This window comes from Nyctibius grandis, chromosome 1 (genome assembly GCF_013368605.1).
Source record: "Nyctibius grandis isolate bNycGra1 chromosome 1, bNycGra1.pri, whole genome shotgun sequence".
In the NCBI taxonomy this organism is placed as follows: Eukaryota; Metazoa; Chordata; class Aves; order Nyctibiiformes; family Nyctibiidae; genus Nyctibius; species Nyctibius grandis.
In genome coordinates, this window is record NC_090658.1 from 1,989,280 (window position 1) to 2,013,928 (window position 24,649).

General features: G+C 37.8%; 1 protein-coding gene across 1 annotated transcript; it reads right to left on the bottom strand.

Annotated features, from left to right (window-relative positions):
* Positions 1–351: 351 nt before the first annotated feature.
* PNPT1 (polyribonucleotide nucleotidyltransferase 1) lies at positions 352–19,448 on the bottom strand. The gene is made up of 29 exons (XM_068413328.1): positions 19,258–19,448; positions 18,523–18,583; positions 18,149–18,223; positions 17,199–17,304; positions 16,459–16,508; positions 15,939–16,002; positions 15,806–15,853; positions 14,981–15,094; positions 14,532–14,718; positions 13,994–14,045; positions 13,617–13,674; positions 13,366–13,462; positions 13,167–13,269; positions 11,828–11,898; positions 10,313–10,349; positions 9,479–9,545; positions 9,294–9,383; positions 9,079–9,132; positions 8,868–8,974; positions 8,134–8,205; positions 7,972–8,035; positions 6,299–6,382; positions 5,730–5,813; positions 3,945–4,051; positions 3,806–3,861; positions 3,170–3,248; positions 2,710–2,757; positions 2,201–2,359; positions 352–1,398 (listed from the first exon to the last, which is right to left on the bottom strand). Exons 1-28 carry the CDS (start codon positions 19,446–19,448, stop codon positions 2,204–2,206), a joined length of 2,382 nt encoding a protein of 793 aa, XP_068269429.1. The 3' UTR covers positions 352–1,398; positions 2,201–2,203.
* Positions 19,449–24,649: the final 5,201 nt, after the last annotated feature.

The following is a 24,649-nucleotide window of genomic DNA, read 5'->3' on the forward strand; positions in this document are numbered from 1 at the left end:
GCATCCTCCATCTGTTCTACTACAAAAAGGACCCTTACAGAAATTATTCTACAATGAAATAAACTAATCCTGGAAAACCACTTAGATTGGGGAGGTCAGTTTCTGAGAACAGTTAAGAGAAATAGAAACGTTTGAGCTTCTGTTTAGTGGCTTCAACATCTGCCTATGTTACTTCATTAACACTATCCAGGATATGTAACGAACCTGATACCTGTCAATTAAGTCATAGTAAGCAAGGACATTATAATTCTTACTAAGAAATAGCAGAATACAGTCCTCATTGAAGAGAAAAAAATTGCTAGGGAAAACTTCTTCAGTCTGCATGATGACAGACAGACAGCTACAAAGAAGTAGGCCAGTCATTTTTTCTTCTTTAATATTTTAACTTAGAATAAAAAAAAAGGCAGAACACTTTTTACTATACATTCACATTTCTCCTCTCCCCAGCGTCTTGTTTTTTCTTTCAGGAGGTCCAGAGCCCACTTGCCATCAGATGGGAAGCTGATTTTCTTCTTAGGCCTGTCTACAAATTGGTGAACATCAGAAGGGATACCTGTTTGATTTTCAAAGTCTGTACCACTCAGTAGAAAAACAAGTAGTTCTTGTGAGCCCCTGGGAAATGTTTTGAAGTCCAAAAGACCAGTGAATCCATTGACAGAACATAATAGAGGAATTCTGACACTCTTAAGGAGGTTTTAGGGGGATGATTTATCACATCAATTGTTTATTCCAAAAAAATTATTTGAATCTTAATGTTTTCATTATATATTTTAAAATTCAGTGTTTATGAACCCAGATAACAAACGATGATGTTTCAGCCAGCTTCTTTGTTTTGTCCCCCTTCTGCTTAGATATTTTACCAAGTCTGATCCCTATGACACTTATTGATGTATTTATCTGAAACAGTGTCAATCGTTTTAAAGGTGATACTTCTAAGTCTTGAGCAATGTTTTGCTCAACATTTCAATCTTGTACACCAAAAAGCCAGTAAAACTTTGGCCACTGTGCCCCTCAACTACTGTCATCTCATCAGCCAAGTACACAGAATTCCTTCTCCCAGGAAATAACTGTTAAACAGTTGCTTCTCATCTTCACATTGTTATTTTGAGATGATAGTGACAAGAATCTTAAGCACTGAAATGTAATCTGCTCTCCAGCCTATACAAATCCATGTTCTTAGATTCTTACCCTTGCTACACAAGAGCATTCGTTGTTTCTGGTTTTCTTTGTTAACAGAGTTTTTAATCAATTTGAAGACTTTGAAGTTCTACATCACGTTTAAGCATAAATAGTGTCTATTTTAAACATGATTCACTACCATTGACCTGCAGATTCTTGCAAAGACATCTACAGATTCTAGCAAAGGTTGCTTGTATTTCCATGATCACGCTTTTTTCCCTGCAAGAGATAGAAAATACTCTGTAACCAACTAATTATATCAAGGCATGCAATTCAGAAACACTTCTTAAAACAAAAATTTCTTCAGTGAATTTTAATATCTGCTAGTGTTGTGAATCATCCCTAGATGATCGCCACAGACAGCCTTAAGTTATCATTGGTGCACTGCAATTCCATTTGCCAATCTCATTGTGTAACTGCTCTCGATTTTACGACCAGACACCTTCCTGTTCTAGTAGCTTCCCAAGGGAAAAAAAATACACAACAGACTTGGGGAAAGTTTAGGCATAAGCCTATTGACAGTCAAATACATGCTGGGAAACTAGTTCTAGGGAAGAGCTTTGGGCATTCCATTAATTGACTGGAGATTGACTGAGAAGTCTCCACTAATTGACTCAAAACTTTCAAGAAAGCAGCTTATTTTTTCTTCCCTTCCCCTACCCTGCTTTTTTTTTTTCCCTCTCCTTTTTCCTCTTTAAAAAAAAGGTGGCAGGGAAGAGGGAATGCTTACATAGACCTTGTAGATTAACAAATAATTTTATTTTGGAGAAAGCAGGCTGTCTAGGATGCCTGAAACCATCAAGGCATTTGAACCAATTTTACAATATCAAGCTCTTGACAACTGCAGCACATGAAAGGGCAGTTGCTGACTTACAACATGCTGTAACATAACTGGCAAGCAGTATTTGCACACCACTGGAGGGTAATTGTAAGATATAAAAACCAGACTGATACAGTTTTTGGCAATAATTGTAAAGAAAGGACAGTACTGAGTTATCTTAAGTTGTTCCTATGGCCTCACCTGTCACTGGGATGAAGTAGATGACTGTGGAACGGTACCTCCCAGGACAATACTGTTTTTGTCAGTTAGGGTTTTAAGCACAGTTGTGGCTGGTGACTGTAGAACTTTACGTGAAAGCCTCATTCTACCATCAGTTGGATCACGTCCAAAGTATTTAACCTGTTAAGAAAACAAACCACTTTAAGACTGACCAACTTTTAAGAGCTGGAAATAGCATTTTCCTTAAAAGGTGGTGGCTTTTTTTTTTTTCTTCTCAATTTGATGATAGAAAAGCCATAATAGGCACTGCTTAGCCTATATTGGTCCATCAAATTAACGTGGTGCCTAGATAGCAAGAGTATGACACTAAATAAAATTAATTTGAAACAATCAGGCCTTTAACCACCACAGAAAGGGAATTTGATATGGCAAAATATTTTCTTCATAAACACAAAATAAAAAAAATCACTCAAATTCTAAAATATGAACAGCAGTTTGTTAGCATTTTAAAGTTAAAAAAAATTAATTACCTGAATTTCTTGTCCAACTTCTAATCCCAGGGCACTAGGATGCTTGATCTAGAACACAATGTTTTTCAGAAAAATTTATTTCAGTATGATTGATTTTGTAAGGTCAGTTATAAAAGTTCCTTCTTTTAGGGATTCTTCATGCTACACTTCAGACAACCATAGTGGCTCAACACTACCTGACGAACAACAGGTTTCTACATGTTACTTAGAAAAGGGTATTGCAGATCTAAAGAACCTACTGTGCATAAAAGCATGAACAGTAGGATTGTTGCAGACATATAGTTAGATCATTTGCAGCTTTAAGTAGAGGGCAAGCAGAGGTTAAACAAAAAGGTGCTACTAATCTAACATAGCTTTTACCATGAAAACACACACAACAGCTAATGCAGACTATGTTTAGTAAGAATCAATTAAAACCAAATATAAGTGTCTAGTTTATACTTGTTTAATCAAGTATTACCTTTCTTTGATCAAGTTGTGAATTATGAAGTAACACTGGTGTCATGTTTGGATACAATTTTACCATCACTCCCGAGTCTCTGCAACAGAAAACAGCATGGTTATTTCAAAATACATTGAGTGAAGTCTGTACGTATTTTACTCTGCATATAGATCCCAAAGCAAGCATTAGTAAACTTTTTATAAACAAGATTTTACTCCTCCTTTTTTAAAAATCTTATATTAACCATAACATGCCCACTCATTTTTTCATAATTGGAAGTGGATGGAAATTACTTATTTCAGGACAGTCATAAGTACCATCCAAAAAGTGCATGTAACTTCTGCAAGACAAATATTGGATTGAAAAGTGACTAGCAAACTCCTACCATCTCTCAGACACAAAGATGAAAAAAGGCCTTAGGTTTTATAATTTATAGAGACATTCTAGTAACTAAACAAGCAGCAAAACCAAACAGCCTTATTAAGAAACAGAATATTTTCAACAGAGAAAATATCAGGAGTGATGCAGGTGCAAGTGTCACCAGCATAAGTTTAGCATCCTTAAAAAGGAATTATTTTACATCATGTTTAGGTATCAGGAATATAGCCATGTAAATAAACCAATTTCTACTTCAGCTCCAGAGCAGTTTTATACCTTATTTCAGTTATCGTGGCTGTATAAACTGCACCAAATTCCAAATTAACTTCCTGCTGTAGGGGGAAAAAATAAAACAGTAAGACACAAATTCACAAAATGCAGATTGAAAAAGCTAACAACTGAAGTCTGTCCTTACATCATCTTTGCAGATCTCACGGATAAATTCTCTTGCTTCATGCATAGCACTAGGTGTGGGGGCAAACACAGAATATGTCTCTTCATCCAGCTGACTTACAGTTACACCTTAGAAACAGAATTTAATGAGAGGATTTAGGTGAACACTGCTACTGTTTCAGCAAGCAGAAAAGTTACATTCAATAAAGACTTGCATAGAGCAAGTTGATTTTGTACAGACTCATTAAGATGTCAGAGTTCTAATCATTTCAAATATTCTTCAGATTAGGCACTGGACAGCTTTCCATGCAACTGAATGGAAACCACGCTACAGGTATGCTCGCCAAACACCTGGACAAACTTGTGTTCCACATAGCAACACAAAATTATTATTATAATCCTTTTATGACAGGAAAAAATCTGAATTCGGAAAGAATTCTGAAAGAATTCTGGTTTTATGAACGAATCTCAGCTTCTACGAATGAATTTCAGAGAGATTTTAAATAAAACTGTAGCTTTCATTAATAGCTGATGGAAATTGAAGTGTTTCAGAGCCAGAACACAGTAAGATTGCATGGTAAAATTCTTTGTGCCTCTAGATTAGTTTTCTGGCCAGCAGACTGCACAGGCTTGCACCCAAAGGGAAGTATGATTTTCTTCCTCCTTTTCTCCACCCCAATCCCCTGAGAAGCACCAACCAAGCTAGCCAGAGCATTAACATTTTCAAATCCAAAGCAGCTGAAGCAGAACATTTATTTGATACACTCTAGACATCAGCCTTTTTTAATTTTTAGCTTTCTAAAAGTAGGGAACAAGTGGATAAGTTTTACTATATTAAGCAATAAAGGCAAGAATTTGCATTTACAAAGAAGTGCTCATAAAAGAAGTCTGATGTATTTAATAATATCACAGCAGAAATTCACCTCTGCTGCCATGGCTGGCTATTGGTTGAACATTACCTTCATCACATTGGAGAGATAAGGGTGGGATATAAGGGTTTCTAACATATGCCAGCATGTTAACAGTGTATACAAGCTCTTCACAGAATCCTACGAAAACAGTCAATGAGCACTGTAGGAAAGAGCTCAATGTCCCATCTTAACCACAGCAAAAAAGCTTTAGTTTATAGGAGAAGCTGCATAGATTTGATCTACACTTCAGCATATTCATGATCAGACTTGCTTGACTTCACATCTTTCATTCAACACTATCTCCAATACTGTCCCCAGATGAACCTTTAACTGCCTCTTCTGTAAGCCTCAAAAAACACCACCACATGTGCACCAAACTTCTGGGAATTCCTGCTGCAAGACAAACTGCAAGCACTTTTACAGAGAAAATCTACACAGCCAAGTGTAGCTGAAGTGAGCTTCACCCAGCTCTTCAAAACACAGGCATCTCTTATCAAGATACAGAGCAGACTCAGTTTGTGCTGAGCATTGGAACTGCTACACATCCAAGCCTGATAACAAAGGCAAACACTGTTTTGCAGTCTGCAGCATAAAGCACATGAAGTACCCTTTTCTCTTATTAATTCTTTCTATCCACTTCTGAGGCTGTTGCTGCTGCAGCACAAATGCCAGCTCAATAGAGGTGGTCTACAGAACAACTTGGGAAGTTTAAGTTTAGCTACTTACAGTTGCTGAAAGGGCATAAAGATACCATTAAGATTCAGCAATAGCTGTGCTAGTAATACCTGTGCTACCAAGATCCACTAATTAAAACTCCACACTAGTAATATTCATACACAGGAGAGAAGCTAGTAACGCATTAGGATAATTTATCACAGGAAGCAAGAACGTCTTACCAGTCTGTGCTTGAAGTTTTTTCAAATTATAGGCCCCAGGACCAATGAATCTTAATCTTTTTGATAATGGAACGTGGATAGTTTCTGAAAGAACATTTAAAAACACTTTGAAATGCTAAATTTAATCATCTTGAAAGCTACCACAAAAAAATAAGTAACATTCATCTAGGTCTTAATCTTCTATAGCTACTTGTATTATTCTCTGAACATTGATGTAATTACATTTAAGAACTGAAGTAAATGAAAACACAGAATGCAAGTACTTTGACGGGTGTAAGTGACCTTAAGCCATACCAACACCAACATCTATATCCATTCTGATTTTGTGAAAGTTTCATGCAACTTCAGTTTAATTCTGTTTTCTGGTGTACAGTGAAATGGTAAAGTGCTGCCCCACATGGCAATAAAAACCAAAAAATTCACCTCAAAAATCCCAAATTAAAAAATAACCCCGAGGGGCAGAAACATGTAACAAACATTCATTAATAAAGCTGTTTTAATCAGCAGCTTATTGTAAAAAAGGTGACTATAAAAGATGTGAATTCGTATCAACATACAACCAACATTACCTACAACTGGTCCACTTTCTTTTCTGTTAGGTCTGGGTTTTGCCAGCGTTTGGTTCATGATTTGCAAAATCTCCCTCTTTGCAGCTGTGGGGGTTGGGGGGGAAAGGAGGAGGAGGGAAAAATTCAGAGTTTTGCATAAGATTAAAATAAATTTATGCAGTTTTTATTATAACTTAGATAAACATCCATTCATAAAATCTGCCTCCTGCCTAACTTGAGAAGGTATCATGGTAACTTAACACATTTCAGGTAGTGCATGTTTGTTGCAGTACGACATTCTGCTCTGTGTATAGGAAACCTACGCCTTCAGCACATTTATTGATTTTATGCAGCCTAGAACATTACATACAGTTCTATGTTTCAGTGTATTTAAATAAATCAGAGAGCTGATAAGAGCAACAGGGTGTAGCTTTGATTAGTTATGATACATTGGCCTGGAACTTTAGCTGTTCTGCTTGAAGTGATTACTAGCTCTTATATTTTAATAAGGGCTTTTTATTAAAATGTTGCTATTCCAAGCAAGTTGAAAATTTTCTCTCACAACTACTTAAATCCTTGTTAAAACTTGTAGCTTTAGTTTTTCATATGGCTCAAGAGTATTTTAGCTGCACGTGTCAGAATACAGACAGCAGTAAGTTTCAAGAGTAAACATAGCTAAATTTATGGTAAATGAGAAATAGTTTGCTGTTCTTTTTACGACATTATTCTGCTGGATTTTAAAAAAGTCATGTAATAGGATGTTTGTGTGCTAGTCCAAATCCATTTTGGTGTTATGGTAACACTTTACATATTTAAACTAGCAACAGATGCCTCCTCCCTCTCCCAACTTTCACCAATCAAAAGCAATCCAGAGTTTCCGTGCACAAAGCTGCACTTCAGCCTTTACTACCCACGTTACTCACAGGGTATTGAGCTGCTAGATCTTAACCATGAACTCCCCGAGATGACATGGAGTTGTACTTAAGTTCTAAGAACTCACTGCTCAAGAGACATTTAAAAATTGTTCTGAAGTTACTTTAAAGTTAGCTTGAAGCTTATTTTTAACAACCCTTTTTACTGATTTATTGCACAGCAAAGAGCAAACCTTTTTGTTCCCCAACTCACCACGTATGTTTTTAATACAGTATGACAAAAATTCTATAAACTGACGTTGCTTAGTAATATTGTACTTGCATCAGTCAAATCCAAAATACTGCATGTAAATATTTCATAATATATTCCTCTACCTTGATGTAACTCTTTTGTAAAAGTTCCCTCCCTCTCACTTTGCTATGCCACTACTTTTATTGCAACTTTTCAAAACAAGTTACTTCTTGTACTCAACTGGTGACCATTAGTATCACACCACTTTGGTTCTAACAGAAAGTAACCTCCAGGAGCAGACACTTTCACTGACACTGCATACAATAATATGAAACTTTAGTGAGGTGGGAAGGGCCTGGCTTTTTGGACATTGAATGCTCTCCTCTGACACAAAAAGCTATTTATTTTTTATTAAGTGCCTACATTGAAGTATAACAGACAACACTCAAACCAGACCAGTTTTTTAAAGACAGCAACGTTTTTTCCACAAGAGAAAAAAAAATTTATTATTTAGTTTCATAAAACTTAAAATTTAATACAATTTATCATTTAATATGATAAGATGGGTGCAAATACAAATATGGACCTACCTGTAGCTTGCTGAATAGCTTCCATTACTATTTTTATTGGTATTCCTGGCAGCTTTAGATCAACCTAATATGAAAAGAGTTAAGTGACATCAATATATAAGGAAAGCTTTTTTTAGATACATTCTCAGAGTTCCATTTTAGGAAGATTTAATGTCACGATACCTGCAAGGCCGTTATTCCTTTATTAGTACCTGCCATCTTGAAATCCATATCACCATAGTAATCTTCAATTCCCTATCAGCACAGACAGAGAGAAAGCAAGTTGGAGTAACTTTATCCCAGCATCAAGTCTCATTATACTAAAAGTACATTCTATGTTTCAATAAGCCGCAAAGTAGTTCTGCAGACTTGGAATTACTTCTGAGACTCACATGTTTTTCTTCAGCCTATTTTGCTGTAACACTGCCCCTTACCCTCCTTATAAATTAAGAGCTTTCGTGCACTAATTTCTGAACAACAGATCCACAGTTAATATTGTGCAATCAGTGGCTACCACAGGAAGCAGCAGCATGATAACATGCATTTTTTTCCCCTCCAGCAACTTTGCCAAGTGCTCATCCTCCATCCAATATCTTGTGTTTTTCAGTAAATTACAGTATTAAACAATTATTAATCTCTTTCTCCCAAGAGAAAAGACAAAATTCATTTGGAAGAGAGCTTATGAGAGCTTAAAAGAAGTAACTGAGTAATTAGAGAAAAAAACCACACAACTGGACATTTCATACAGATTGTTTGAAATAAGGGAGGAGTTTAGGAGACAAAACAGAGAAGATAAAACTATTTAATATTTCCAGTAGCATATGTTCCAGAATTAACTGGGTAAAACATTACAAGAGGTGGCCATAGAGAGTCTTACAGAATTAAGCAATAAAACCAGCAATGCTAGAAACACTCACCAGGATGTCTGTCAGCAAACGATAGTCCTCAATATCTCCTTTTTCCAGGCTGCATTTGGTAATGAGACCTATTGCTACACCTGCCACTGCACTCGATACTGGAACTCCTAATAGTGGTAAATAAAAAAATACATTTTTATAACCTTTTCTCATCTCCAAATCCTATAGCACATCATATGTAGTTTATCCTTATAGGTGCCACATTTTGTACCTGCATCCATTAATGCCAAACTTCCACCACATGCAGAAGCCATGGAAGAGGACCCTACAGAGTTACAACATAGGGAAAAAGAAAGTATTACACAAGCTACCAAGATTAAGAACATTAAAAATGAAGTCTGTTATCTAAAATGCCTACAACTCAAGCTTTTTTAAGAACCAAATTTAGTCTCTAGCACTAGGTCAAAAATAAGAAAATCATAATACCATTTGACTCTAAGACCTCAGAAGTAACTCGTATTGTGAATGGGAAATCCTGGGGAATAATTGGTTTCAAAGCTCTTTCTGCCAGTGCACCTGTTTAAAAAAACCCACCAAGTTAATCCATAAATAAAACCAATCAGATAAAATACTAAAGCTTACAGGATGGGACTTCTCTAGTCTGAACTTACCATGTCCAAGTTCTCTTCTGTTCACACCAGTAACTTTGCCAATCTCATTAGTTGCATAAGGTGGAAACTATGAAGTAAAAAATGCGTATACAGAAAATTAACCAGCATTTTTTTTTCCATTTTAAAACATACACTTAGAAAAAATTCTTTGAAGTTTTGGTGCATCTCAAGGTGAAAACAAATTTAAAAAAAAAAAAAAAAATCAAACCACCACATGACTTCTATCAGTCACTTAAGTTTGCAAACCAGGACCAGTTTAGGCAGTGTTTAGTAAATGTTTTACTTCCACAGAACAAAAGAGAATAAAGCAGTTGCCAGGTAGTTGAACAACAACACAACAAGCTTACTCCAATTAAACTTGTCAAACAACATATCAGAAATCTTGTTTCTGTCACACAGATAATGGAACAAGATATGCCTGTTGCCTGTACGAAACACTTTGGGCAAGTTCCAAAGCCTGAGAGAGATCCAAGATGTAAAAGCACTTATTTACTATCAATGTAGTATGTCAGCTGAACATTATTAATAGTTTACTAAAAATAGAGCAGGTTAATCCTGCTTTCAGTAATAACCCATTCATAAGGAGCTAACCTAATGTTAAGGTATTAAAAAGGCTGCATAAAATGGCAATTCACAAATTATCTAGTGCTTTTTAGGAAACCAGCACATCTGTTCATAAACTTCAGCATAAATTCACATATAAATTAGAATTAATAAATTTAAGCAAATCTAAAGATAATTAATATCCTTGGAAGTGATCAACTTCAACTTCAAAAGCACGACATGAAGCCCTTCTGTGAATCATGCAGAAAGCTGTGGCACAGTAAAACTCACCTCATAATGCAGCATGAAGTTTTTATCTTTTATTCCACTATTAATTAAAAACAAGACTATGTCAAAAAAGAGCAACCAAACATGTCTTACATTCAATAGGTAATACGTAAGATTATATTCAGTTATGCTTACAAATAGACCCAGCAAAAATAAAATGAATCAATAGATGTGCTGATCACTTACATTTTTCCTAAGGTTTCCAATGTAGTAAACAAATTAAAAAGCAGTCTACAAAGAAAAAACCTCCTGTGTTAATCATTAAAACAGTTTCCCCTCACTGTTTAGAATAGAACAGACCCCACCAGTTCTTTATGCTGGTTTTGGTGTGTCTGAAGGAAGAAAACAAAATAAAATCAACCTTCAAGAACATCAGCATCTTACTGTACACGTTGCAGTAAGGACTCAAATGTAAGCCCACAGAAGGAAAACTGAAAATCTCTGTAAGCACAAAATAGCTCGATTAAATAAAAAAAGTGTGCTCAAAAAAGTTACCAGTGTACCACAAGACTTGACTCTTAGCAATAAACACAAAAAAAGCTCATCTATGAAGAAAGTTGCGTCAGGTCAAGGCTTGTGTGTCCTTTCTTGTAGAGGCACTCTCTCATTCATGAAGCAACCTACTGACTGCTAATGAAAACCCATTATTTAACACAGAAACTAATTTCCAAGAATACCAAAATTACAGAACATGGATAAAAACCTCTAGGCCGAAAAATTTACCAAAAGCAAAGGTGACACGCTAAAATGTAAAAGCTCCCACATTGGTGGGATGAGATCACTGAACTGCAGCTTTAAAGGGAAGGAGTTTCCCCTCCCCAACAAGTCAGCCCTCAGCAATAAAATGTTAAGGTCACAAGGACTTGCTTGCTACATTTTAAGTTAAATTTTCCTTACTCCATTAAAAAAACAACACAAACATTTTCACCCTCTGAACATTTTTATTTTGAGACAAAATGAGAATATTTAGATAGGCTGATTCAGTTGGGGAAGAAAAACCCCACACAAGTATCTGTTGGGGTTTTTTCCCCCCATTTGAACCAAACTTGACAAGCAGAACAGCACTTCATGGGCTACGTGCATCCAACCTATCAAGCAAAACTTCAAAACTTGTGAGAAATAGATTAAATGAGTAGAATACACATCAAGTTCCAAGTGTGATGATAAATACTTGTAACAAAGAGAGTTAACTTTCATCAGTTGTTTTGCTTAAAGAGACTTGATATATGGACAGTTTTACAGATTCAAGAGCACTTCGCTATTTTCTTTCTCTTGAAACCAGAGTGGATGTTGCTTAAAACACTTTCCATTTTTAAATGTGTGGAATTAATGTCACCTTAACAAAAAAACAACTGCCAAGATCTCTTGGAAAACAGGCCACTTAAGTCTAATTTTACACATTTTTCAGTCCTAATGAATATATATATATATGTCAAAGTTCAAGGAACATTTATCAAATGTGCTTAAATGCTCACCCTCTTTTATTACCACTGACAAAACACCAAACGATATACATACCTCACTGCTGTTGAGATAAGATCTGATTTTACACTTGATTCTATGGAGTCAAATGTAACTGTACAGAGAACCTAAAATAAAAAGGCACAGGGTAAATAATCTGCTCTTAAACACTTCATCTTTCACAAGTTTTTCTGTTTATGAAGAATCAAAAAGAATGATTTCAGCAACAAACACAATACCATCACCTACCACTTCTGCAAACTTTTTTTTACCTTCATGGCACAAACTTATTCATAATCTGTAAAGATTATACAATTTTACAAGCGATCACATTTAAAAATACTAATTTAATGCTTCCTAACCTGGTAGGAGCCTAGAACAGTTTGTTCTCTAAGAAACCAAACTACTGTGGTAGCGCCAGGGCCAGATGCAGCCACAATGTTGTGCAAAAGAGCAAGCCTGTTTATCCCCCAGTCTTGCAGCATGTGTTATTTTTAGTGGGATAAGAGGGGACAACACTGAGGAGTAAATTGCTGTTTGCAACTACCCATGTACCTTGTAATGTCAGATCAATGGCTGACAGTCTTCTAGGAAAATGAGCTATAAAAATATAGGAGACCAAATCTTGAGTACAATCTTAATTCAATCCACCCAACATCTGACGCTTTTGGCAAAGAAGAGGAAAAAAAAATCTCATTAATGTGATTTTTTTGTACAATTTCCCTTTTTAGCCTGGGTTACATATTTGGGAACAAATGAAGTTCCTTTTAAAAGATTTCTCATGACATGCACAATTTAGCACTGCCCTACATACCAACGACCCACAAACAGTCACCCGTTTTTCTAAAAATGAACGGGATTGTATTTTACATTAAAAGCTTTTGTTTCAACAAAAATGCTTTTTAACATAAAAATCTACATAGAGAGATGAAAAAGATATGATTTTGGATTTATCTTATTAACAACCAATTTTACTTTAAGCCATCCTGAACTGGAAAGCTTTCTTCTCAAGCCACCTCCCATCAAGACAAAACCCAACCAACCTAAAGTGCCCCAAATCTGCCAACCTGAACTGAACAAGGAGAATCCTTACAGCTTCTGACTTGGGCGACCAGACATTCTTCAGAAAGTCTGAAGACACGCTATGCTTACCAGACTCTTTCTGTGCACATATGCTTAGAATTTTATTTTAACATCTGTACTGTTCATGTAGCAAGAAGCCAAGCTTTATCTACTGTCTTAATGGACTCAGATATATTTTAATTAAATCTAACCTGTTTTCTAGTTGTTACTATTTGAATGTAAAGAAAAAGGAAACTCTGAATTTAAATGAAAAATACAAATCTTTCAGCTTTTGATAAATTAATTTATAAGTTCTGATGTTTAAAGATACTACCTGTGTTTGACCTCTCTGAAATAAGGCTGATCCATGAAGCATTTTAAACATGTTCACTTCACATTTAATATCTCTGAGGGAAGTCAAGTCTCTCCCATCACACCTAAAGTTACAAGCAGAAATTATGAGATCAATGAAACTATAGTCTTGGATAAAAAGTTGACAGAAATATTATTCAGTAAGAGCTTGATATAATTACCTTCTATATTCATCCAGAACAAGATTTCTAAAAATATCCTTTGAAACCACATTGAAAGATTCCATGATTTCATAAGGCTCAGCCTCTGGAAATTTTTCTGGGTATAAAGAAAGAAATTGCATCTGAAGTTGGAAAATTAATTTTATAGGACTTTTACTAAAATAGCTTGGCCAACAAACAGTACACTGTAACTCTAAGTAGTGCTAGCTCTATTTAAGCATGCTCTTAAATATTAAGAAAGCAGAAAATACCTTTCAGCTGTTCTTCTGTTTCAAGTCTTATTTTGTTAATTGCTTCATCTCTAGAAATCTAGAACACAGGATTTGCAACCAGTTAACTCTACAGGGTAGAGTAACAGAAGTGGTTTGGGTTGTTGGGTTTTGGTTTGTTTTAAAATTCTGCAAAACTCAAGGAAGAGGATTGTCACACAAATTCAAAGATCAATCATGTACTGCAAACGTATTCTGGTAGGTAAGAATTTACAGAACAATTTATTATTACTATTGCACATACATGCAGAGGAGGAGAAGAGTTTTTATTAACGTCAGCGTAAAGAAAGTAAATCTTACTACAGTTTCATTATGGTATTAATTAAAAAAATGATACAATGTTTGAATTGATTACTTACTTTATCATGGCTAGAATCTGTGAACACTGCATAGATCTTGTTAAAAGCAAGCCTTTTGGAAGAAAAGAAAGAAGTTTTGAAAACATAGCTTAAAAAACACTTCTATTAGTTTCTTTTAAGGACTAAATGTTTGTTTTCATTAGCAGTATGAAAGCCCCAGACTGACATTTATGAACATTACTAGCTCCAGTTGTCCTTCCTGCCACCTCTGAAATTAGTTATCACTTCCACAGTGAGGCTCATAGGGGCCAACATCCTGACTCCTCTTGTCACCATTCCACAAGAATGGCATGCTAACTTAGAGTACTTTCACTGTTTGCAGGGTATTTGTTTTGCCCTGTCCTCCTTACTAAGCACAAAACAAGAGAGCTGAAGGACATGTTCTTAAGTTTCTATGGAAAACACAGCAAGTAATTCTGAACATTCAAAACAAGCTATTTTGTTAAACAAAACCCCCAAACTATCTGAGCAGAGCTCATCAAATTAAATAATCATTAAATAAGCATTTTGAGATCAAAATTATTTGTTCTGAACTTACTTCTTTGCGCATTCCACAATCTCTTCAGGAGCAACAAATAACTTCTGCACAGTTCTCTTGACAACACCTTGTTCTTTCACGAGTTGTTGAATTCCCTGAATTATTTGCTGGGTGTGCTTCACCCCTACTTTGATGGCATGACAGAAGTCTTGTTGCAATATATTCTCAGCAGTTGCTTCCAACATAACTATTAATGGAAAGTTAAAAATTAAGTAAATTACTATTTTATCATTCAATAGAAATCTAACTCAACTGAGGAAATACAGATTAAACTGCATAAATATAATGGAATTTACTTTATCTAACCAAAAGTCACCTAACCTATCACTGTTGTTTATTCCTACTATTGTGTAAAAAAAATACAAATTTCAAAGATAAGGAAATACCTGCAAAGAGGCACCTGCTTGATTTTCAAGCACCCAACAGATATTAATAATTAGCCTACTTACCAACTTGATTTTGAGGAGCTCCAGCAACAACTAAATTTAAAGCACTAGAAGACATCTCTTTTCGAGTTGGATTGATAATAGTTTCTCCATCAACCAGTCCTACCCTTACAGCACCTACAAAGAAACTCCAGAAAATTATTATTATTGTAATAAAGAAATTCTTTTAAGGCATCATTTTACTTTGAAACTTATACATCTAAAAACAATAATTAAAGCTATGGATTCATTTTAAAATATTAGCATGTTAGCTATATATTAAGCTTACAAATCTGTAAGGCAAAATTATCTATTCTTTAATTTCGTTTAAGTAGTATTACTGGATAGGGCATATAATGCCAAGTAACATTACACACAAGGCTGTAAGTCTGTTGGGTTTTTTTAGTCATTTGAGCATGTGTTTTCTAGAAAAGAAGCAGGTGAAAGGAAAATACAGCTTAATATTTGTTCTTGGCTAGATCATTTCTCCTCCCAAAAATATTCACAATGAAATAAAGCTGCTCTTGAGTTCCTGGAGAAAAAGTATTCTTATCCAGCTATTTTCTAAACAATGCTTTTCAAGACTAAGTTTCTCTGATGAAAAAATAAAGTTGTTGGTCTCTATACTATACTATTTCTGGATTATAAAACCTTCCAGAAGTATATTTAGTCCAGGAAAAATAATGCTGTGAAGTGCAATAATCATATCCTTTGTAACATTATTGTCAATACTTGAAGCAAAAGACAGTGGACTTTAGATTCAGATTCTTGTTAAAAAAGAAAGCATGAACTGTCGTCTAAGTCTCCCATTATGTTCAAATAACTCATCATTTCAAAATATTTACTTACCAATAGGACCATTCCATGGGATATCAGATAACGCAAGCGCTGCAGAAGCTAGAATGAAGAGGAAAATCTGTATTAGAAAAAAATGGATCATATTGCATCAAACACAAGCAGTAATTTTCAACAGTCCTCTTACCTCCATTAATTGCCAGAACATCAGGATCATTGACACCATCTACTGCTAAAAGATTACAAAGGATCTGGCATAAGATAAAAGATAATGAATAATTTTGACCTACACATTTTTATTAGCTGTCAACACAAAGCTAATGACAATAAAACAAAACATTGCACATATTTATACAGGCTTATTCTGCAAATGAAAATTTGTTCAGGTACTTAACCACTGATGTATAATATTGTACCATATCATATAACATATACTATTAGTCTTTTCTTTTCTCTGTTGTAGAGAGCATATTTGAATTTTGTTCCTGTATCTCTGCAACAAAATTGGGAAACTAGCATGTAATAAATATACTTTAAGACAAGGAGATGACAAACTAAAAAGCAGCATTACACGATTAGACCATTTTTCAGTGTCAACCCCTCCTGGATACTAATGAAAACTGCTTTTCATGTGAAATTTTCATTGGATGTACCCAAGTTTTCCATTCTAAAGGTAGCTGTAGTTAAGGACAGTGAGCATGACCTACCTGTGTATCATAAAAGTAGCCTACGGGAAAGAGTGGTCTGATTGACCGATCTGCAAAAGAAATATTCCAAGTCTAAGTAGTATTTGGTTTTCAGGAGTCAGTATTCACTTTGTCTTGTAATAAACCCCAAAGAAAATGTCAGAATGGTTTAAATGAAAGACCCAAACAAACAGAAGAGAAAAGGCACAGAACCTAGGAGGAAATTTAGCATGACATAATCAACTGTAAAGTTTCAACAGCAGAGTAAAATGAGAGGTGTTTGGGTGAGCATACACACTGCCATGTAACACAAGGTAAAAACATGGAAAGTCTTCTATGCTTTAGGATACAAAGAACCTATTAAATAGTATTTCACCAGAAGTATCTTCCATGAAGAGACACAGTCCTCAAAGAAAGAAAAGCAACAAAAGCATATATGTTCAAAACGTTGCATTACTTCCATGATGCAGAGATTTCCTTTTAATTTTAGTTTCGCCTGAAGCGTATAGGACTCTGTGTAACAGCCCAGGTCTCACAGGCTATTTCCTCTCCTAATTCTTTTCATTGCTGTTTTAAGATGCTGATGTACTTGACATCAGTTTTATATAAACGTTGAATTTCAAGGTGTTATCTTATTCATGAGTGGAGATGACTTTTCAAGCAGGGTCAAGAGGGAGAGAATGAGTATACACCCACCAGTAAGTCTGCAGAAACAATCAACTCTGCAAACAGCAGTTATAAATTAAAATGTTTCAGCTTACCTATTACTCTGCTTGTAAGAATTTCTTTATCAGTGGAACCAAGTTCTCTTCTTAGATAGTTTGTAGGAATTCTTCCTGCTGCTGCAGCTTTCTGACGATAGTCGACCTTTTAAAAACAAAAATGGGGATTCCTAAAGACAACAGATTACTGATTTCAGAGCCACAGAATCATTCAGGTTAGAAGGGACACCTCAGAAGGTCTATGGTCCAATTTCCTGCTCAGAGTAAGGTCAACTCTGAATTCAGATGACATTATTCAAGGCTCTGTCTTCATGTCCAAATGGACCCTCCCATTCTATAGGTATCATAAATGGACCGCCCAGCCAGTCAGCCCCCAGCCTGAACTGTTGCAGGGCACTAGTGCAGCCCAAGTTCAGGACTTTGTGTTTGTCCTTACAGAATTTCATAAGGTTCCTGTTGGCCCATTCCTCCAGCCCCTGGTCCCTCCCCTCCGGACAGCAGCCCTGCTTCTTAGTGTAGCATCTGCACCCCCCCCAGTTTGGCATCATCTGCAGGCTTGACGAGCAGGAATTCCAGGTCACCCGTACAAGTATGAAACAGGCTGTGACCCAGCATAGACCCCCTGAGGAACTCACTATGATTCAGCCTCAAGGCACAAAATGAATCATCAGCCCTTAATAACCACAATACTTTGAGCCTCATAATCCAACCAATCCAATTCCAAAATATAATGGCTGAATGTGGATGTTGTGGCAGACCAAGTTCACAAGCTTTTGTGGAAAGTCTTGCTAAAGTCAAGGTACACAACATCCACTGCTCATCCCTCATCCACAGGTGATATCATTTTATCATAACTGCTATTCTGAAGTCCAAGGTCTGCTACTTGCATTCCTCATTCCCCCCAGCATCTTGAACTCCACTATTTAATGATTAGTAGTGCTAAGGCTACCACTGATGATCACAAAACTAATTTTGTCATTAGTACTTACCACTAACGGCATAAACTGAGATGCAGAAGGCTTAGTTTTGCTGACTGCTGTGACCATTACTGCTGTGTCACCTAGCTGGATAAAGGAAGAAAAAAAAAAATTGGAATTACCTGCAACCAAAATACTGTCTCAAGTCCTAAACCAGAACTCCAGAATATTCTTTGCAGAAAACAACCACATAAATCCATGCTCCACACCATTATTTTTGCTTTTCAAACATATTTTTTTCCTACAGACAACTGCACATTCATTAGGGATTAAATAGTCACTTTAGGCTCTATATCCCTTTAATAGGCTCTAATGTCCTAACAGTAACTGTTCAGCTCCAGAAATTTTGAAGTTGCAGAAATTTTAACTTTTTTTTTTTTTTTTACCTGAACCACAGCAGATCCATCAGCAAACCTAGCAAGTTTTCCAGAAGACAGTTCCATCTTTCTATTGGAAAGAAATAATATCATGGTGAATTCAAACAAGTTTTCCAGTAACTTCTGCATTCACCTACAGCATCTGCTGTACAGAATGATGGCTACACTTCACATCAGAGACAAAAATCCTTGTTAGATATGGAAACTGAAACTCTTTGACCATAAGGGACCAAATCCCCTTACTTTAATGTGCTTTTGCCTCAAGTGTCCTGCTGCTTTCACCTCGAAGCAAAGACTTGCAGCCACATGAGATGTCACCTGAAGTTACACCTCGGGCTTCAAGGCAAAATGCTCTTTGCTCGCAGTGGAAGATGAATCCCCCACCCGTTCAAGCTGGGTTTTAGAGTCCTGCCACTGGAAAAAGCAAGTTCACGCCTGCTGTACCCTCACAAGAAAAGGGGAGCTGCTTGCACGCCCACAAAACACCTTTTCCCACCACAGCCGCAGAATATTTACTCTTGGGGACAAGAAAGAGCAGGGAACACACCTGCTCTTCCCCCACCGTGAACGAGGAACGGCAGAGAGGAGTGTCAGCCACATTTACCCCACTACCCCGGACAGCTCGGCCGCGGGGGCCGCCGGCGCCCTGCCCAGACCCGGTACCGAACGCCACAGCCCAGGCTGAGGGCGCGGGGAACACCCGGGACGCCTCCCCGCTCCCTCAGGGCGCCGAGAGCCCCTCACCTGCCCCCCACCTCCACCGTCACCGGCCGGCAGGGCCCGGGCTCCGCCGCGGCGCCGCGGGCGGGCGCCAGCCGCAGCCCCCAGCCGTCCGGCGGCAGCAGCAGCAGCCGCCGCCGCCATCGCGCCGCGGCCCCGCCGCCAATGGCCAAACCGCTGAGGGCGGCGCGGCGGCAACTCGTGGCGGCGGCCATTGCGGCGGTGGGCAGGAAGGGGCAACCCTCAGCGGCGGCCGCCACCCGATTGGCTCCCGGAGGCGGCGGGGGGCGGGCTGCCGCGCAGTAAGCTCGAAGCGGATTGGCTCTCGTACTGGCGGGCTAGTTGCGATGCCGCCCCCTGGCGGAGCGCCGCCGGCCACGGCAGCCGAGGAGGGTCAGGCGGCGGCGGGGCCCGCTGGCGGGGCCGTACGGAGCAGCCTGAGGTAAAAAAGGGGCAGAAAAAGCTCCTTGGCGGCCCCTGGATACGAGACGGCTTTAGCGCCAGCTCAGGACTAAAATCTGGCGGCCAAACAGGGGCCCAGGCTGAGGGAGAGGGCACCTGCGCGGTGGCTGCCGCCTCCCTCCCTTCCCGCCCTCCCTTCCCGCCCTCGGCGCCTCAGGCTGCGGAGCGGCAGCAGCTGCCAGGCCTCGTGTGGGAAAGTTATTACCCGTTACACCGTCAGTCACAAAGTCAGGGCCCTTCCTTCAGAAGCACGGCTGAGTGAGTCGGTGCAGGCTTAAACTCGCACCTGAAAGGAAAAATACACCTATTTGGAATTCTTTTTCCCCAAAGATTCTGTGCCTCTTGTTTTCAAAACTATAATACACCCACACCCCCCCTTGCCCTCCCATTTCAAAATAAAGAATTGTAATTAAGCCCCCTGAATCTTTTTAGTAATTAAGCTTACAGCTGTATTAACCACAGATCCCATAGCAGGGTCTGGCGATTGGAGCATGGCAGCAGTGTCAAGAGATCCACAACGAGCTTCAAGGTCACACTCATCTCCAGTAACTGAAGGGGTCACTCCACCACACCGTTCACTTTTCTCCTCTGAAAGGCAAGAATAGTGATCCTTAGCACTCTCTTAAGCTACAGATGTCAAAATATTTTTCAAAATGCACTAGGAGGGTTGCAACAGTTGTTATTGCTTATCACAAAGGCTTGCCAGTTAAAATATTTGTTGTGCTGTTACATGGTCAGAGTGCAACAGAATGTTATGCTTACAGGACAGTGTTATTGTTCATACATTAATTATTCCTCAGACAGTTGGATTATTTCTCAGTTGTATAATGCAAAGGACATTAGTAATTACTTTATTATTATTTCTGAATGAACAGTAATGTGATCATGGAGATCTGATGACCCCAACAGTGAGATCCAGCAGGATTAAATTAATACAAACTGTCACACTTTATCTTAAACTCATCTGTCATCTGGAGTTAACAACTTAAATTTGGGGGATATTTAATTTTAAAAAATGCCATTTATTACTAGTTTGATTCTAGTGCTATTTTGATATTGCTTGTTGTTTACTAATCTTTTCTGTTTACTTAACTGGATTTTTCTGTTAAAGCTGCATTTATAGAAAACAGATTCATTGGTTTGGAGAACAGTCCAAGCAATAATTTTTCTTCTGTGCCAACATGTTTCTTATCTTTTTGGCAAGACACAGAAGAGAGAATAAGATGAGTGATCCAGAAATGTAGGATTTGGCCTGGGCAAAAGGACCATTAACTTTATCCAGATTCAGAATTCATTGGTGCAGTTTTATTTGGTAGAAAAATATATTAGGTGGCAAAGCAAGAATGTTCACCACATTTGCCTGAATTCACATTTGCTTTGCTGCTGACAAACAGGATTGTCTGGAAAGATTTTTGTGTCATTATTTCTCATTAAAATTGCTATTCTCTAGCTCATGGCAAATAACTGTTCAAAGCTCTATACTGTTACAAAAATGTATTTGATTTTGTAAGAGTGATAAAAGGAGTGGTTGGAAGCATTCATCTAATAGAAGAGACATGAGCAACAGAAATCTTTTCTTCTGTTAAGCACAGAAGGTGGGTACTGAGGGCTTTTAAAGCTTAAATTCATTTGGGGAAGCCAACATATTTAAAGCAGAGAATTACATGATACAAGTGACAAGCAAAGCAGGGACAGCAGGGTAGCATTTCATGGAGAATGAACAAAAGCTCTATATATGTTGAGGGTGAACAGACTGGTGTTGCAGAATTCAGAAAGAAGCATAAAAAAAGGTGTAGAGGAATATGTACGGATGACTTAGCAGTGATCTAGAAGTGAAGATCTTCCTAACAGGCACTGTCCATTCGCCACAAAGGACAAAACCACACAGAATTAGTGTGAAAAGTGATTGTCTTGAACACTTTTGCTGTCAACAGTAACCAGCATACAACAAACACTTTTGCATTAGCCCCAGATGTCTGACACTGTCTCATTCACTTCTGTCTAAGAGAAACTGTGACATTCTGTCCTCCTGGCTTCTGTCACCAGCAATATTACAGTCATAACTTGTATTCTGACATTGTTCTGAGATCTTAGAGAAACCCCATAACTTTTAAACTCTTGAGAAGCAGCCATGCAAAATATTTGCTTCAACTTTAAAAAAAGCCATTCATCCACATTACTTGTACCAAAGAATGAATTCTGTAGCTGAGATTATATATGGTTGTTCAAAAAAAAGTCCAGAATAAATATAAAAGATGTTTTTCAGATGATGCTTTTAAATTATAATGATTAACCTTGTTGTTTTTTCCATTTGAACATGCATTAGAAGAGTTAAACAGTTCACAAACAACTGTGAGCATTGAAAATAGATCTTTTAACTTAAACCAAATTTATTAGATAGCTTTTTCCACACTCACCAAAATGAGAAGCCTTAAGTGTATGCGCTTCATAACTGTCATGGGCTAACCTGTTATGGCCATTTCTGTAACAGAAAAAGGATACAAGAACTCAGATTTAGTTCAAGATACTAGGCAGCAAACAAAATTCAGGTTTAACCTCACAAAAAAGCAAAAATATTATTAATTTATTCAGCAAGATTTGCACTTTATTTCTCTCTCTCCCCATTAATTTTTTTCTCTGGTATTTTTTTCCACCCAGATTCATATCTAGTTTAATGGTAGATAATAATAATGAACAACACCACCCAAGAACACATGTCACTTTAATTTCCCCACTCACATTTCCCGCATCTAGTTGGAATTAGGATAAAAGACATGTTTTTCTTCCAAACTTCTGCTTATGTGCAGCAGATGCCAGTAAACTGGGAATAAACCTGTTTTGCGCTGGAACTTCAAGGCTGTGGCTCGTGAACCACCACCAACATTTCAGTAGGCAAAAAATATTGAAAAGGTGTTCTTACAGTCCTGTTTAACACAGATGCTTGATATTTTCATACTATACAACACCACACTCTGCCTGTAGGACACCATGCTGACGAGAGCACTTTGTATAATTAACTTTCACAAATACTCTTATTCAGGTCTCACTTGGGGAGATCATGCTTTACTGACTATACTTCCCACTATTGTCTTCCTAAAACAAGACCAAATGTGGCAAATAGATGGTCCATGCACCATGCTCTGAAGACCAGCACATTTGGACTCCTCGTCAAGAGAAATAACAAGCTCCAGAGCCAAGGGACCTCTGCTGTGAACGCCCTACCCGCAGATGTTCAGCAATCATAAATAAGGGCTAATCTCAGCTCTGGTGACAGCACATGTGGAGAGAGATTTCTTTTTGCTGTTTTATTGAAAATGCATCCATCCAAAGTCCTAAGGGCATGCTGAAAATGCTATTTAAAATTTGTACGCATACTCCTTGGAACGGTGTCTAGGACTAAAACCCCTCCCAAAAGCTGTCTCCACCCAGAAATCAGAGATCACCCAAGCAGGCTTTTCTTTCCCAGTAGCCTTCTGGTTGGGTTAGCCATGCTACCCTCATAGCAAACCCCACAGAGAGGGAGCCTGGAGGTCCAAATCTCTGCCTGTGGGGGAGATTGTTACCATCGTGCTGCAATATGAGGCATGTCTCCCCCAGAACAGCTCCCCTGACCACCATCAGACCCTTTTCCTATATTTCAGTCTCAGTAGCTGCAACTGCCACCATTTACCCCATTTCTTGTCCCATTCAGAAGGACACCCCCAGTACACGTTCTCCTTCCACAGGATATGGCTTTGTGCTTACCTGGCAAAGTTACTCCATTTGAAAGCAAGAGGAATCAGTTGGAAATTTAAAAAAAAAAAAACACCACCACCAAAGCAACCCCAAAACAAACAATAACAACAAAATACTCAAGACCAGTATGGATACCTGCAGCTATTTAGCATAAAAAGCTTGAGCCTGCCAAGAATTTTTAACATCCATCCATAGCACCTCTTTTTGGTAAAACAGGATTTCAGAGTAGAGATTTCTTTGCTGTATTTGACAATTTAACCTCTATAATAATGTACAAAGGCAAGTTTCTTAAAGAATATTACATTGCTTCTTCAGAAAGCTCCGCTATATCTATTTCAAAATCTCCCAAGTCATACAAAGCTTGTGAGTTTCTCCTGGGAGACATTTACTCAGCAGAGCTGCATAAAGAGAAGCACTGAATTCACCAGGTGCCTTCTGCTCTTTGAAACACTCAAACAGCTTAGATGTGTATGTATAAGTGTCTATGGAAAGCATTAAATAAATACATCTACTTGTCTTCGATAGTTTTAATATGCTTTAGAAGATTAGTCAAGCTTACAGGAGACTGGCAGTAGTTTTTGAGCCTTTTCTAGCAGCCTCTGCCACATTGACATAAAGACATTTAATACCTGCAATGACATTATTCCATCTTCTTTTGGTATGAGTCTCACTGATATTTACCCCACTGTAGTCATTAAAAGGAGGCATTTCTTTCAGCAGCAGCTTAAGCAGCTCCCTTTTGGCCTGTACATCTATGCCCCATCCTCTCCAGCTCACCAGGTGTGCTGGAGAAACTTGTGGGATAGCAGCAGCAAACTCATCTCCATTTAAGTGTCCCAAGTTGCACGGGGGAATTAGTTATGATCCACTTAGCCTTAAGCCACTTATTTATTTTGGCCAGGCTACATCTGTAGTTGATCACCCAATTCTATGCATAGCCTGCTCCCCATCCTGCAGCTAAATAAATATCTCTTTTAAAGTACTGCCTCCCTGGTAAAGAGAAAAGCATTTAATAAAAAAAAGCCACAGACTCTTGTAAAAAAAGTCACGTGTGCATATTTTAAGTGAAGGGAAACAAACAGCCAACTTCATGGCAAGAGACAGCCACCATTTTGTGCACACTCTTCCACTGGTTGGCTTCTTATAGCTCTGCTTTCTCCTGGGCTTAAGTTTATATGCTACTTTATACTATAAGATTAAATTGAGCTCCTTAAAGAGC